Raw genomic sequence first — 17,111 nt, 5'->3', positions numbered from 1 at the left:
CCCATTATCCATCTGCAATGGTTAGGTATATTGTTAAAGGGCCTCCAAAGTGTAGGCACAACTTATAACTAAATACACCATTGAGATACATTACCAAACAATAATACACCATTGAGATAAGAAACCCAATAACAACTGGTCAGCATTTTTAAACATGACGTGCGCAGCCATACCAAAAAAAAAAAAAAAAAGACGTGTTGCTTCAAGTGGTTCCTCTTTTTTACCAAGAGGTTTTAGGTTCAAATCTCATGTAGTGTAAATTTGATAAAAAAAAAAAAAAAAAAATTTCATGTGTGTGTGGGTGTGAGGTAGGCGTTAGTATAGCAAAAGAGAGTATAGCGAATCCTCAGCATTCTATTCCATGTAAGATTTGATAAGCGAAATTCCGCAGGATGCTTGACTTATGAAGACGGCGCCATTAATGTCATTGTACCTCGGGGTGAATGCTAATGGCCAAGTCTACTTGTTTCACTTCAAATGACCTCCATATATTTTTTTTGTATCTTCTTTTTTGGTTTTTATTTTCTGAGTAATGATGATCATCGGTGGTTGCTGAGTTTATTTATGCCTAGCTTCCCTCGCTCTCACAATAATTGTTAATTCCTTTTTTGGCTTTTACAAGTTAATGTATCTTAATATCATATATTAATTTATAAATATATCAAATTAGCTGAATTATGATCAAATGACAGAAATAATTCCTAGCTACTGCGGTACTACCTTTCTAGACCAGCATATATCGTTGAATTTAGTAATATAACCTCGCTCATGTATATGGGAAGTACTAAAATGGGAAAATTGTCTTTATTTGTACAGCATTTTTTTTATCCACCATGTAGACATTGTATTCTAGAACAAGGTCTTACACATGCATGAGTTCGGTATTTTTCTTTTTTTTTTTTTAATTGTTTCTCTTCTTCTTCTTCACATTTTCTGACGTAATATTCTATTTTAAAATATATGTTCATTATTTTCTTTGAGCCATATGTAGGGGTGAAAATAGGTCAGGACTTTGTTCTTAACAGATCTGGCCTGTCATGTAGTTAATTGGCCTGAGCCTGGCCTGCAGCCTGTTATAGGCTTTTTTCAAAGTACTAAGCCTAATATGTTATTTAGTCTAACCTAGCCTGAAATCTGTTAAAAGGCCTGCTAATTTTTTTTTTTACAAAAATAAAAATATTATTTAAAAAATATTTTTTAATAAACATATTTATATATAAATTGTCATATTTAATATTTATAAGAATTTTTAAACTTTAAAGTATTTAAAATATATAAAATTATTTATAATTAAATATAGTAAATTTAAAATATCTCATTATTGTGTTAACAATAAAAAAATTATTTATATATATATAACTATATATTAAAAGGTCCAAACAGGCCTGACAGGCCAGGCCAGACTAATTAGTGAGCCTGGGCCTGGCCTATTAACATAATAAGGCTTTTATAACAGCCTGAGCTTGTGCCTATTTTATAACAGGCCAGGCCAGGCCAAACACAGGCCAGGCCGCCTGACCTTTTTCCACCCCTAGCCATATGTACTAACAATAATGTTAGGGAATCAAAATGATTCCAACAAAAAACTAGCCAAATGCTTTTGGGTGAATTTAAAATCTCTATGTGGATGGTGTTTATGCTAAGTATTAGAATATTTCTTTTCTTTGTAAATTGGATAGTTCTAAATGTTTTCTTTCTGATTTATTATGTTTTAGACATTTGGAGAGGGAAGGAGAGTGAAAAGACGGAAACTAATTGAATCAATTTTCATTATTCACGTTGCAATGATACTGAACGTATCTCCTCATAATTTAAATGTGGTAAAATATTTAATAACTAATATTTTAAATCATAAATAAATAAAACTAATTATTATATTTATAATTAATTAAGTTGTTTCATTGTTGACTGATTTAGGGTTTAGTTCCATATATTTTTTTATGTACTAATTTATTCAAAATATATTTGTCATGGACTAATGTAATAGATATTAGATGATTTTAGTTTTTTTGACGTGATAATGTCCGGCTTTACAAGTAATTCTTCAATAACAAATTTTAAAATGGTTCATAAATAAATCATATATTAAAAAAGGAAAAAATGTTTTTTTTTTTTAATTCAAAATTTATATGTACAATGCCCTAGTCCTTATACATATGGAAAAGTGTTAAACAGTGTTAAACATATGGAAAAGTATAAGGAATATAGGAATCAAGAGGTTATCAGCCAAAAACTAAACAAAATCACATTAATTTATATTAATAATTAATTTTATTTTTTAAATTTTGAATTTAAAAAATTTAAAATTAATTAAGTAAACCTAATTAAAATTTATAAAAGCCTTCCTCTTTTCTCTGACATTAACCTATCCACCTCCAACAATCACACACACAGACCACTCTCTCTCACCAATGCTGCTGGAAGCGCCGACGACTTTTATTCTCTCCGCGACGTTCTCAACAAGCGCATTCAAGACAACTGCTTCAACACGAAGTCCACCTTCGATTTCGTCACCGTACTCCATGTCATCGAATATATGACACGTACCGACGTCGGAGGCTGTCGCCCCAGTGTGACCACCTTCTACCCCATCCTAAACATCCTAATGCGCCAGAAAGCCATAGACCACGCGCGGCGCGTGGTGGATTTCATGTCCACGCTTAGCGTTAATGGCCTCGAGAAGATCGTTCTCGGAGAAGTTCGTGGCTTCTCCGCGGAGGTCATCATTCATTCTCGTCAATCCAATCCATTCTCACATGTATTGTGTGTGTTTTTTTTAATATAATACAATATGAATCTTGATGATGATGCAGGTATATTTGTACGGAAATTATATCTTGGAAGAATGAACTTAGGGAAGAATTGTTATTTGTCAGTATTATTTATAAAAAAACATTCATTTAATATAAAAAAAATCCTAATACTTAACAAAAGAAACATTTAATTATATTTTAGCAAAAATAATTAAATATCTATAAAATTTAAAAAATATATATATAAAAAATTTTTTAAAAAATAGAGACATTCACATTTGCAATACAAAAAAATTCAAAAAATATATAAAAGAACATCCATTTAGTATGAAGAAGAAACATTCTGATACTTAACAAAAGAAACATCCATATATATTAACTCGTAGAGATTTTAAAGTCACTCAAAAATATTTAGCTAATACCCTTTTGATTTCCTAGCATTCCTCTATACATATAAGAGAAGGAATGAACTGCTAAAACATGCACATTCTGATACTTAACAAAAGAAACATCCATATATATTAACTTGTAGAAATTTTAAAGTCACCTAAAAATATTTAGCTAATATCCTTTTGATTTTCTAGTATTCCTCTATACGTATAAGAGAAGGAATGAACTGCTAAAACATGCACATGGAATTGAGGAATTCAATCAATAGCCTCCAACTTTGACAATTTCACGCCTGTATCCGGTATCTATCCCATTACAAAATTTAAAAAATTTTGAAGAGGGGTAGTCTGCGGCAGCATAAATTTAGTTATCATATATATCATTAGAGAATGTCAAATAATATTATTCTTTCTGCGATTATTTTTAAGGACAGGATATTGAGATACAAATACAGAAATATAAAATTTTATTTGACAAATGAGACGTGAACAGAAATATTATGTTCAAGAATATTAAATTAGTATATTTTATGTTCATCTTAACAAAAAAAATACAGAAATACTAACAAGAAACACAATTTATTTTTTATTTTTTTATTATTTGTGTTAATTTTTTATAATTATATTTTTTTATTATTATATATTTTTTTAATTTTTTAAATGTAAAAAAAGAGAATAAATTAAATTTTCATAATTTATTTTAATTTATTGCCAAATAAAATATAAAAACATAAAATTTTGTGTCTATCATTTTGTATCTTGTTTTCAGTATTTTTTTTTACCCTCTTCTAATACAAACGCAGCCGTCTCACTAGATGTCTTTTCTTTTATTCTTCTACCATGGCACCCATTCCCCGTCTCTAGCCCTCATTTAACTAATTAATTTGACATATAGAATAATTTTAATTTACTCATAAAACACGGTCTTTTCCTCTATATACAAAGTAGTTTTAATTTGTTACAAGAAAAATATTATATAAGTAATACTTTTTTCTTGTTTTACCTTAATGTTGAACTAAAATTGATAATTAATGAGAAAATTTTAAAAAATTAACATTTCATAACAAATATTGTAGTCAACATTTAATATTTAAGAAAAAAACATTCAAAATTTATTAAAATAAAATATGCAAAAATCAATTATAAACTTAGCTTGTTGACCATCTATTATAATGTTAGTTTGATAATGTTACTCAATTAATAAATATATGGAACGACACAAGGAAAAGGGTGTTTGATACAACTTAACTTATGATCTAATTAAGTTCTAAATATTGGTGAACAATTTTTCTGTTCTCTTTGTGGTTTATAATTATGATCATCTACATTACACCCCTTCTTACACGGCAACTGAATCCACGGGGTTTTCGTACTAGCTACATGAGTAGCATAAGCAGTAAGCACACATTTTTTTTCTTCAAATTGTAATTAATTATAACTTATAAATATCAAAGGTATTTACTATGATTGTCCTCTATTTAAGCATCACATCTAATGCTCATCAGAAAGCACAAAACTAAACCACCAATTAGTGATTATAATCTAATACCCAATAATGGCTCACAAAGCAACCTCCTTCATTATGGTTCTATCTTGTTCATTTTGCCTATTCACTCTCATAAACGGAATTTCCTACTGCTATGGCCCATGCAACGACTTCAACGACTGCGACGGCCAGCTCATCTGCACCAACGGCAAGTGCAACGACGACCCTGACCTCGGCACTCACATCTGCCGCTCCCCACCCCCACCACGTAACCACGGATCCCCTCCCCCACCAAGTGGTGGCAGCGGAACGACCTGCCGCTCCTCCGGCACCCTTCAATGCGGCACAAACTCCTACCCTCAATACACGTACGATGCTCACGCTTCCATGCATGTATATTAGTATATATATATATTAGGGCTTTAAGGTTATCTAAAAAACTAAATATTTGGTTTAGGTTAATTAATCAAACTAATTTTATACATGTTCTGGCAAGGATATTGCGCGTGATCTATACGTCGGTCTTGTGTCACCGTAAGGGTCCTTGAGCCGATGTTAATTATGAGCCGACGTCACCCTTGCGAACTCGAACCCGAGCGTGGTACCTGCAAAAAGGACTCCGACGCCCGAGTCAGCAATAAAATAAAGTTTTTCTAAAACTATAGGTGTAACTTGAAGATAACTGATGTAGGATGAAGTCAAGTAATTCTGGTAGGCGGTGAGTAATGTGTCGCCCTTTGTTTCCTGTTTTATAGGCTTAGTGTGGAGCATTTTCGGTCGGCCTTTTTCCGAGATTTCCGTGAGTGGATTGATCCGGATATGCTGGTAAAAGACGTTGGCCCCGTGATTCGAGTATATGGGCGGTTTTTTATATCTTACCGTTGCGTCGAGGTATATCTCGGATATGACCGAGATTGTTGGGTGCAGTACACAGCCCCCAAGCTTGACTTGGTGTATACGACAAGTTGAGCTTTCCTGAAGATATACCTCGGCGTAGAGGGGCTGAATAGCCAAGCCCCCAAGCTCGACGGTCGTACAAGCTTGGGCCTAAAATTTAAAAATTTCACCCGCTTTTTTTTTTTCGAAATTGTATTCTGAAATGCTTGCTTATCTATTTTGTTGGAACAAGTGATTGTTTGTCACTTGGTTAACTGGGCCGTGATTAATGCGCACGTTCACCAATGTGCAAGCTTATCTGTTTCCTTCTCATAACTGAATAACTTGATATGTTCCCACTAAAGTAGTGGGTTGTAATTGATTGTTTGTCGAACACGAGTCTTCAGGTGTTTTGCAAAAAAGGGGTTTTTGGTGAATTAGGGATTATGTCTTCAAGAGGTTAGTCTCCTTGTCTTCTTGTTGCATTTTGTTTCTTTCAACTTTCTTTTCTGAAAAGATGGTTAGGGAAAAAGAGAAATTGAAGGTTGTCGAGGAGGATAAGGAGAATCCTTATCACTGGGTTAATGACGACGTAAAGACTCAGGCATCCTCCTACTGTAGCCAAGAGTCGGTTCAGGGTTTGGTTCCTGCTAAATTTGTAAGACCTGGGTCTGATGTTGGTTTCGAATTCCTTCCGTGTTCTGGTCAGGATAGGGTTTGTGAGAGGAGGGGGGACTGGGGTTACTTTTACATGTATGTTCCGTGTTTGTCTGAGCTTCATGTGAAGTTTCCGTTTTCAAATTTTGAGTGTAGAGTTTTGATTCAGCTTAACTGTGCTCCTTCGCAGTTACACCCGAACTCGTGGGCCTTTCTGCGTGCGTTTGAAGTTGTTATGAATTTCTTGGATGTTGTCCCTTCACTGAACGTTTTCTTTTCTCTTTTCCAATCCAAGGGGGTGCGAAAGGGTCTTTGGGTTTTTCTGAGCAGTTTTCCTGGTCGCTCCCTGTTTTTACTTTATAAATCCTCTTTTAAAAATTTCAAATCTATGTTTGTAAAAATTCGTGCTCTGGAGACTGTATATCTGTTTTTCCTTGATGACGAGATGATAGAAAAGTTCCTTCTCTATTGGTGTTCGGAGCCTTTGCAAATTCTTGAGGCTGATGATATGAGCGTTGAAGAGGACTGTCTGTTGGAGTTTTTAATTGAGAATTTTGCTGCTGGGGGATGTTTGCCTATTCCTGATTTATTGAAATTCGATGTGGAAAATGATTTTGAAGGGCTGAAATTATATATAGGTACCGTTAGTTGTGTGAAATTTTCCGCTGTCTTGTGATATGTCTGCTAACTTTCATTTTATTTCAGGTAGTAAGATGCCTAATCTGAATCCCGCCAAGTTCCAAGCTTTTCTGAAGAAAAAGGTTGATAAGAGTGGCAATGTTTCTGGGGCTGTGAAAGATGCTGTTGAAGATGATGCATTTTCCTCTGCGCAGGTCCCTCCCTCGCCAAAGAGGAGGAAGACTGTGTCGAAGAATTCATTGGAAGTGATTTCTGAGGGTGATCAAAACGTTGCTGTCAAATCTGTTTTTGATCGTCAGCGTCGGCTGCATGGCTTCCTTCCTGGTGCGAATCCTCATTCGCTTTGGAGCGACCAATTTCCTTTGTCTGAGCTTGCTGATCGCGTTTCCCAGTTTCCTGGGGATATGGCACTCACTCGTCGTGTGGGTTTAGAGGGGATGGGCAAGTTCATACAAGTATGTAATTTTGTTTTCTTTGTCTGTTTTATTCTGGTTAGTTGGCTGAAATCACTCTTCTTTTTTCTAGGTTGTTGCTTCTCGGCTTCTTTGTGTTGGTCGTACTACGGAGTTGTTAAGTTCTGAGCAGCAGGTCCTGGTGGATAAAGCTGCCTCTTCCGAGCTTTTGTTAAGAGAGAAAGAAAAAACTGTAAGTGATGTCACTGCTAAGGTGAAAGAGATGGAAAATGAAGTAGGGGATCTGAAGGAACAGATCAAGTTATTGAAGAAAGAGAGGGAAGATGAAGTGGGACGTCTTCATGAACAAATCAGGGTGCTCCAGGCTGATTTTAAGGAGAATGACAAAGTTAAGGGTGAGATGACTGCTCGTCTTAATGAACTTGAAGAGGAGAAGATGGACATGTTTTTGGTTGGGTTTGACCGTGCTGTCAGCCAAGTCTTACTGTTTGCCCCCGAGTTTGACGTCGGGCGCTTGAATGTCACAAAGATTGTAGTTAATGGCCGTTTTGCCGATGATGAGGGCGTCGAAGATCAGGATGAGAGTGTTCCTCCCCCTTGAGAGGAACTCTTAAGTCTTATTTAGTGTAGTTTTGTGTTGGGATATTTTGGACTTTGTTTCCAACCTTGTTTGTCGGCTTTTGTATGTTTTTTGGAATGCATGTTTAGGGCCCATGTTGATTTTCATGTACATTGAATATTTCCTGAATTTGTCTGGCCTTATAAGGTCGGTTTTGCTAATTTGAAGTAGCAGAACTTTATATTTATTGTAAAATTGAATTGTCTATTATGTGAGATGGTCGGCCTCGTTAAAACCTGTCCGAGTAAACCCTCCTTAGGAAAAAACCTCGTGATCAGGAAAAAGAGTACCTGGCCAAATCACCGTTACAAATCGGCCTTAGCTGTAGTACATTTTCAGAGATGAAATGTTCCATGTGTTGGGGAGGGGTGTTCCTTCTATTGTTTCCAGGCAGTATGCTCCCTTTCCAATGGCTTTGGAAATTCGGAAGGGGCCCTCCCAATTTGCGGCTAATTTTCCGTGACCTGGCGGCTTTCGTACGGCTTCCATCCGTCGCATGACTAAGTCTCCTTCTTGTAGTGTTCTTGGTCTTACTCTTTTGTTGTATTGTTTCTTTATTATTGTTTGCATGGCCTGCTGTTGTAGTTTAGCCAGGTTGCGTTCTTCGTCTATCAGGTCGATCTCGGTTGCTCTTTCAGTTGAGTTATCTTCTTCATTGAAGTATTCGGTTCTGCTAGACCCTTGGCTGATCTCGACTGGTATCATGCACTCTGCTCCATATACTAGTCGGAACGGGCTTGTATTCGTCGTTGTATGCGGCGTTATGTTATAGCTCCATATTACTTCTGGTATGAGCTCAGCCCACCGACCTTTAACATCTATTAGTTTCTTTTTTAATGCCTGCAAAACAACTTTGTTAGCAGCTTCTGCGAGCCCGTTGGTTTGAGGGTGCTCGACAGAGAAAAAATTATGTTTAATGCGCAAATCTGTAAGGTATGATGCAATTTTTTTATCAGTGAATTGCCTGCCATTGTCTGATATGATTTCCCTAGGTAAACCGAACCTGCATATTATCGTTTTCCAAATGAAATTTTGTACCTTTTCGGCTGTGATCTTTGCTAGGGGCTGTGCTTCAATCCATTTTGTAAAATAGTCGATGGCCACGAGTAAAAATTTTACCTGTCCTGTAGATATAGGGAACGGGCCGAGTATATCCATTCCCCATTTGTGGAACGGCCAGCTGATATTTGATGCGTGTAGTAGTTCGGCTGGGTTGTGGATGAGTGGTCCACACCGTTGGCATGCATTGCAGCGTTGTACTTTGTTGTTACAATCCTTTCTCATTGTCGGCCAGTAATAGCCGGCTCGTAATGTTCTTGAGACTAGGCTTCTACTTCCAGTGTGATTTCCGCAAATTCCGTCGTGTAGTTCGTTTAATACGGTTTCTGCTTCTGCCGGTCCAAGACATTTTAAAAGTGGCCTAGAAATTCCTCGTTTGTATAACTCGGTTCCCATCAGAGTATATTGAGCCGCTTTGTGTCTAAATGACCTCGGCTCCTCTCCTTCTGGTATGTCTCCGCTTCTTATGTAGTTGACGAATACATTTCTCCAGTCTTCTTCCTGTGATATGCTAAAGACAGATTTTGTATCTAGACTAGTTTCCGTTAACGTAATATGATGAAGTTTTTCTGTTTGTTCCGTTAACCTATGCGTGGCTAGTTTTGACAGAATATCAGCTCTGCAATTTTCTTCTCGAGGTATGTGAAGTATTTCAAACTTTTTGAAAGACTGTACTAGGGTTTTTACCAAGCTTAGATATTTTTCTAAGATCTGTCTCGTACCTGGAATTGGTGGCTTACCTGTTGTACTACTAGTAGTGAATCACAGTGCACAGTCAGGGACGAGATTCTGACTTCCTTGGCCAGTCGTAATCCAGCCAGCAAAGCTTCATATTCGGCTTGATTGTTTGTTGTTTGGAAGAGGAACTTGATCGACTGTTCGGCCTGTACTCCTTCATCGTCTTTCAGAAGGATTCCTGCTCCGCATCCGTTTTCATTTGACGCGCCATCTACATATAGCTCCCAATTTTTGGTCTGTTCACTCTTGCATGTGAATTCGGCTACAAAATCAACTAGTCCCTAGGCCTTAGGTGAGCCTCTTGACTGATATGATATGTCAAATTCCGAGAGCTCAATCGCCCATTTCGTCATCCGTCCTGCCAGATCTGGTTTTGAGAGTATTTGTCGTAAAGGGTGCCCCGTGCATACTATGATCGGGTGCGTCTGAAAGTAATGTCTTAGGCGACGAGCTGTCATTATCAAACTAAGTGCTAGTTTCTCTATCGTTGGGTATCTGAGCTCGGCGCCCTGTAGGACTTTGCTCACGAAGTATACCGGGTGCTGCTCATTCCCTGTATCTGTTACGAGGACAAAGCTGAAGGTGTTAGCTGTAATTAAAAGGAAAAGTAGAAGAGGTTTACCTTGCTCGGGTTTCTGTAATATAGGTGGTGATGCGAGTATTTGTTTGAACTCGAAAAATGCTCTTTCGCAATCAGTTGTCCATGTGAACTTCTCCGACTTCTTTATTGTTTTGAAGAAATGGTAAGATCTTGTTGCTGCAGCTGGCAGGAATCTTGATAACGCGGCCAAGCGCCCCGTTAGTCGCTGGACCTCCTTAATTGTTGTTGGTGATTGCATGTTTAATATGGCTCGACATTTTTTCTGGGTTGGCTTCTATACCTCGGTTTGTTAACAGAAAACCGAGGAACTTTCCTTGTTTTACTCCAAACGCGCATTTGTCGGGATTTAGCCTCATGTTATGTGTTCGTAGTTGTTGAAAAACTTCTTTTAAGTCGGCTTCGTGCTATTCTTCCAAGCTGGATTTGACAACCATGTCATCGACATAGATTTCAATACTTCTTCCGATTTGGTCTTTGAATACCTTGTCCATTAGTCTCTGATAAGTGGCACCTGCATTTTTTAGTCCAAAAGGCATTACCTTATAGCAGAAATTACCTTGGTCGGTTATGAATGTTGTTTTATCTTCGTCGTCTGGGTGCATTTGGATCTGATTATATCCTGAGTAGGCATCCATAAAGCGTAGCACTTTGTATCCTGAGGTATCATCTACGAGTCTGTCAATGTTTGGCAGAGGATATGATTCATTTGGGCAAGCTTTGTTCAGGTCTGTAAAATCTACACACATTCGCCAGCTTCCAGTATTCTTTTTTACCATGACCACGTTGGCTAGCCATGAAGAGAATCGGACTTCTCTGATAAAACCTGCGTCCAGAAGCTTTTGGGTTTCTATTGCTGCTGCAGTCCTTCTTTCTGTTCCCAAGTTTCGTTTTTTCTGCCGTATAGGTCGGACGTTTGGATTAATTGCCAGCTTGTGGCAAATGAAGTTTGGATCGATCCCCGGCATGTCGGCAGGTGTCCAAGCAAATAGGTCAGCGTTGTCTTTCAGAATGTCCTTCAAAAGTTGCTTTCTTCCTGCAGAAAAAGCTGATCCAATGTTAGTATATTGATTATCTGTATGTAGTTCTACCTTTTCCAGGTCGTCCGTTGGGGAAGGCCGGTCGTAGTCATCTCTCGGATCCATGTCTGTCAGTCGCGGGGTATTCTCTGAATTGTACACCGAGTTTATTCTCGGGATTGTGTCTTTTGCACGGCCCAGCAAACTCGCATTGTAGCATTGCCTGGCTTCTTTATGATCGGCATGAACCGTGGATATTGTGTTGTCCTGCAAAGAAAATTTGACGCACAAGTGAACAGTGGAGACGATGGCTCCGAAGGAGTTCAAAGAGGGGCGTCCCAAAATGATGTTGTAGGGGCTGGCGCAGTCGACTACTAGGAATTGAATGTCTAGGGTCTTGGAGTTTGGTGGCTTGCCTAGTGTTGTTCTTATCCAGACATAGCCTGATATCGGGACTCTTTCGCCCGAAAAACCTGCCAGCTCTCCTCCTGATGGTTGTAGTGAGTTGTCGCTCAATTGCATCTTCTTGAATGTGGAATAGAACAGGACATTTGCACTGCTTCCTGGGTCGAGTAACACCTTCTTCACAGTTAACGGTCCCATGCTAACCGAGATTACGACTGGGTCATCTAAGTTAGGCGCTCTTGATTTGAAGTCACTGGCGCCGAAGTTAATATCGGCTGAGGGTGTTGGCTTTTGGGAGTTCTGTCGGGTATCCTTCATCGTTAACATGGCCCTGTAACTTCGTTTCCTGGCTGTGTTCGTCATTCCTCCCCCTGCGAACCCTCCTGAAATGTAGTTTATGACTCCTTTGGCGGTTGGGGTTTCGATTGGGTCTCGCCATGATCCCTTGTCCCTGCGGTCCGAGTTATGCTTCGGTTTACTGATATCTACTTCCTTCTGATTTCTTGAGCTGATGTATTTGTCTAATAGCCCCTGTCGTGCCAGTCTTTCCAGCAAATCTTTAGCAGCTACACACTCGTCTGTAGTGTGACCGAACTTCTGGTGGAAAGCACAATGTTTTCCTTTGTCCACATACCTCTGGTCCTGGTACGTTCCGGCCTTGACTGGCAGTTTGATCAATCTGTTGTGGAGTATGTCTTTTATGATGTCCTCCCTCCTCGTATTAAACCTGGTATATGAATCAAACTTTGGGGTCAGTTTAAAGGATTTTCTATGTTCATTGATGTTAGGCCTGTTCGGTTTGTCCTCATCCTTTCGCGAGGTCGGTCGTTCGTTCCTTCGCGTTTCACGAAGTTCTTCTATTTCAATTTGTCCCGTAGCTTTGTCTCAGAATTCCTCTAGCGTTTTTGGTTTTGCCACGGCTATGGCTTCTTGGAATTTCCCTGGTCAGAGCCCGCTTTTAATGGCGTGTAGTTGTACTTCTGGGTTTAGGTCGGGGATCTCCATGGCCGCCGTGGTGAAGCGCGTCATGTACTCCTTGAGGCTTTCGTGTGGTCCCTACTTGATGGTACTTAGATAGTCCGAATCTCTGACATATATTTTTGATGCTGCGAAATGATTGATAAACATTTTGGCAAACTCGTCGAAGCTAGTTATGGATCCTGCAGGCAGATTAGAGAACCACAATAGGGCGGCTTCGTCCAGAAAAGTGGGAAAAGAGCGGCACAGGATGGGGTCGCAATCACTGTTGAGGAACATCATGGACTCGAACTTGGTGACGTGGACCTTCGGGTCCCCGATGCCTTTGTATGGCGTCAGGGTCATTGGAAGTGTAAAGTTCAGGGGCATTTTGTAGTTCATTATCTCTTCAGAGAATGGATTGGCTCGTCTCCTCTCGTTCTTGGGGAGAGTTTCCGCTGTTTTGGCGTTGGATTCTGACTGATGTTCTTCGTTCTGCTCTAGATTCGTCTTTTTGCTATGCTCCTTCCGGTCTCCGTTGTTTTGTAGGGCTGCTAATAGTTCGGCCATTCGTTGGTTTTCCGCTGATAGAGCGGCGTTTGCGGCAAGGAGATCAGCATTCACCTGGGGAGAGTGATGAGTTTTGGAATGATCTGTCATCGTCTTGTTCCTGCAAAAAAGGAAGGAAAAGAAAAGTGCGCAGATATGGGTGAGAAGTTGTAAACGGGTATATTCTCGGCGGGGAGAAGTTTAACGTCGGCCCCACGGTGGGCGCCAAATGTTCTGGCAAGGATATTGCGCGTGATCTATACGTCGGTCTTGTGTCACCGTAAGGGTCCCTGAGCCGATGTTAATTGTGAGCCGACGTCACCCTTGCGAACTCGAACCCGAGCGTGGTACCTGCAAAAAGGACTCCGACGCCCAAGTCAGCAATAAAATAGAGTTTTTCTAAAACTATAGGTGTAACTTGAAGATAACTGATGTAGGATGAAGTCAAGTAATTCTGGTAGGCGGTGAGTAATGTGTCGCCCTTTGTTTCCTGTTTTATAGGCTTAGTGTGGAGCATTTTCGGTCGGTCTTTTTCCGAGATCTCCATGAGTGGATTGATCCGGATATGCTGGTAAAAGACGTTGGCCCCGTGATTCGAGTATATGGGCAGTTTTTGATATCTTACCGTTGCGTCGAGGTATATCTCGGATATGACCGAGATTGTTGGGTGCAGTACAATACATAAAATTGGTTATTAACCGATTAAAAAATTAAAAAATTATATATATCTCAGGAATATTATAAGTGTAATATTATTCATATTTTAAATAAGAGATAAAGGTCGATTTACATAAAGTTAGATAGTTAAAAATAGATGAACGATAATTTAATTAAAAATTTAGTTATCTTGTATGGTAAAGATATATGTTAAAATTATAAATTAAAAAAAAATATTTATTAACAATTTTTTATATAAAGATAATTTAATGACATTAAACTAAAAAATTTCTTTTTAATAATATATATAATTTTGCGAATGCAGGTGCTCCCCTCCGGTGTCGTCCTCCACAAAGGCAATACTCACCCTGAACGACTTCAGTGAAGGAGGCGACGGTGGTGCTCCATCTGAGTGTGACGACCAGTACCACCAAAACTCGGAGCCAGTGGTGGCGCTGTCCACTGGGTGGTTCAACAAAGGGGCGTTGTGCTTGAGATATTTAACGATCACCTCAACAAGAACCGGGAGGAGCGTGAGGGCGAAGGTGGTGGACGAGTGCGACTCCGTTCACGGCTGCGACGAGGAGCATGCAGGGCAGCCACCATGCCGGAACAACATCGTGGATGGATCGCAGGCGGTGTGGGATGCTCTAGGGCTGCACTCGAATGTTGGGGAAGAAAACGTTACTTGGGCAACGGCCTGAAAATAATAATGTTACGTGGATTAATTAATAATAATTAAATAAGGGCAAGCATATATTTAGCTTCTTGTTATGTTTTATTTTCGGGAATTTCATAGCCAAAAGAAAATATGTAATGTAATGTAATGAATCGGAGTTAAAACAGAGTTCCAGACTCAAATAATATTGGAAGAGTTTTAAGTATATCGGAAACACTAATGTTCCAGTTATTTTAACCGTTGATATAAATTATAAAAAATATATATAATATATATTAATTAAAATCAACAGTTAAAATAATTGGAATACTGATATTTTTCGATACACTTAAAATTTCAATAATATTATACATCCATATATAGCTATAGTTCAACTATATATATTATACTTTAATTTGTGTTAAAATCTTGAAGATGAGCTTAGTCTACTTTTGTAATTAAGTGCGAGTTTAACTTGCCAATCTACTCATAGCGATTGATGTATATCGTATTTTTTTTAGAGTACTCAAATAAAGACGTTTTAAAATATTTATTTTTAAAAATATTTTTTAGTAATTAAAATTTAATATATATAATTAATTAAATTATGTTATTTTATTAAAATTAGATCAGATAAATTAATTTTAATCAAAAAATAATAAATCAAATTTTAAATTTGTTTAAATTAATATTATTTTTTATAAAAAATAATTAGAATATTTTTATTATAAAAAATGATTAAAATATTCCTATTAAATTCTAACAATTTACTTTTCTGTTGTTATAAAGTTAGGATTTAGAATTTTCAAAATATATATATATATATATATATATATATATATATATAATAGTTGTTTTCTACAAGAAGGGCATTGTAATTATTTTCTATAAAAAATAATATTAATTTAGACCGATTTAAGATTTGATTCATTATTTTTTAGTCAAATTAATTTGTCTGATCTAATTTTGACAAAAATAATACAATTTAATTAATTATATGTATTAAATTTTAATTATTAAAAAATATCTTTAAAAAAAATATTTTAGACATCTTTATTTGAGTAACTCTGTTTATCATATTGCTAATTGCAAAGCCTAAATGAGTGTGATATACCAACTGAACCTTTATTTACACTATCATGCATGTGCATTTTCCCACAATTTTTTTTAGAAAATAATTAATTAGGTAGTAAAAGGCCCAAGTTGTATATTAGTCAAAGTCAACTTTATGTTGTTACCATCACAATGAATACTGTATTATATTTCTTACGTCTCGAAAAAAAACGAGTTTTGGATAAAATAAAATTTAAATTAAATTAAATTAAATTAATTATTGTAACTCACTTTTTTTCTGAAATTTTTGATTTTAGTCGTCCATGACCAGCAAACCTCCTTTTTTCTCAAGAATCTTGGCCCTAGTCATTTACGATTAACGGGCCAACAAATAGTTCAAACAAAAAAGCCTATAAATCAACTAGAATCAACAATAGGCCACACAACATAATAAAACACAAGATAACTTCATCATCAATCTTATACTCGTTCTTGTTAAGAGATCATTTACTGACTAGAGCATCGGAATCTTTTTTTCAGGTACCACGCTCGGGTTTGAGTTCGTAAGAGTGCTCCCCTTCCAAGTTGAGACGTCGAGTTCTCCAGAAATTTCACCAACCAAATACCTCGGAGAAGAGTATCCTTGTTAGAACATTTGACACCCACCGTGGGGCCCAGCCTCACTTTTAGCTTTGATATAACACTACTACAATCGATTTGTGCTTTCTTTTCTTTTATGCAAGAGCCAAAACATGACGGATCATTCAGTGACTCCTCAGACCAATCCAACCAACGCCGAACTCTTGGCCGCTAACGCCGCCCTACAGGCGGAAAACCAACGAATAGCCAAACTGTTAGCAACCATACAGAACAACGGCGAAGAAAAGAACGAGAACAAGAAGGCCAATGTCGACCTCCATGAGAAACGTCAGTCGGAGTCAAACGCAAAGACAGGAAAAACACCTCTCAAAACAGAAAGACGATGGACTGGCCCTTTCTCAGAAGAAATAATGAATTTTAAAATGTCTAAAAATTTTACACTCCCAATGACTTTAATGACGTACAAGGGATTGGAGATCCTAAAATTCATGTCAAAAAATTCGAATCCATAATGTTTCTCAATAGTGACTCCGATCCCATCTTGTGCTTATCTTTTCTAGATGGAGCTGCTTTATTGTGGTTTTCTAACTTACCTGCAGGTTCAATATCAAGCTTCAACGAATTTGCCAGACTATTCGTAACCACTTCACGGCGTCCAAAATTTATGTGCGAGATTCAGACTATCTCAGTACAATCAAGCAAGGACAACATGAGAGTTTGAAGGACTACATGACGCGCTTCCGAACAGCGGCTATGGAAATTCCAGACCTCAATCCGAAAGTGCAACTACACGTGATAAAAAGTGGCCTCCGACCTGAAAAATTCCAGGAAGCAATAGCAGTCGCAAAACCGAAGACATTGGAAGAGTTTAGAGAGAAGGCAACCGGACAAATTGAAATCAAAGAATTACGTGAAGCTCGGAGAAACGAAAGGACGTTATCTCGAAAGGAAGAAGAAAAACCCCCAGGCCTCAGAATAAATATCCC

General features: G+C 37.8%; 1 protein-coding gene across 1 annotated transcript; it reads left to right on the top strand.

Annotated features, from left to right (window-relative positions):
- The first annotated feature begins 4,697 nt into the window (after positions 1 to 4,697).
- LOC112772537 (kiwellin-like) lies at positions 4,698 to 14,518 on the top strand. Its single transcript, XM_029294780.2, has 2 exons — positions 4,698 to 4,996; positions 14,140 to 14,518. Exons 1-2 carry the CDS (start codon positions 4,698 to 4,700, stop codon positions 14,516 to 14,518), a joined length of 678 nt encoding a protein of 225 aa, XP_029150613.2.
- Positions 14,519 to 17,111: the final 2,593 nt, after the last annotated feature.

The sequence above is a fragment of the Arachis hypogaea genome, chromosome 18 (assembly GCF_003086295.3).
Source record: "Arachis hypogaea cultivar Tifrunner chromosome 18, arahy.Tifrunner.gnm2.J5K5, whole genome shotgun sequence".
NCBI classification, from domain to species: Eukaryota; Viridiplantae; Streptophyta; class Magnoliopsida; order Fabales; family Fabaceae; genus Arachis; species Arachis hypogaea.
The sequence above is the reverse complement of the archived record's forward strand: the minus strand, read 5'-3'. Positions and strand labels throughout refer to the sequence as shown.

Excerpts from the sequence above, each read along its gene's own strand:
- LOC112772537 (XM_029294780.2), top strand. The coding sequence starts at position 4,698 with ATGGCTCACAAAGCAACCTCCTTCATTATGGTTCTATCTTGTTCATTT. Across the intron at positions 4,997-14,139 it reads AACTCCTACCCTCAATACAC|GTGCTCCCCTCCGGTGTCGT; the intron begins GTACGATGCTCA and ends TTGCGAATGCAG.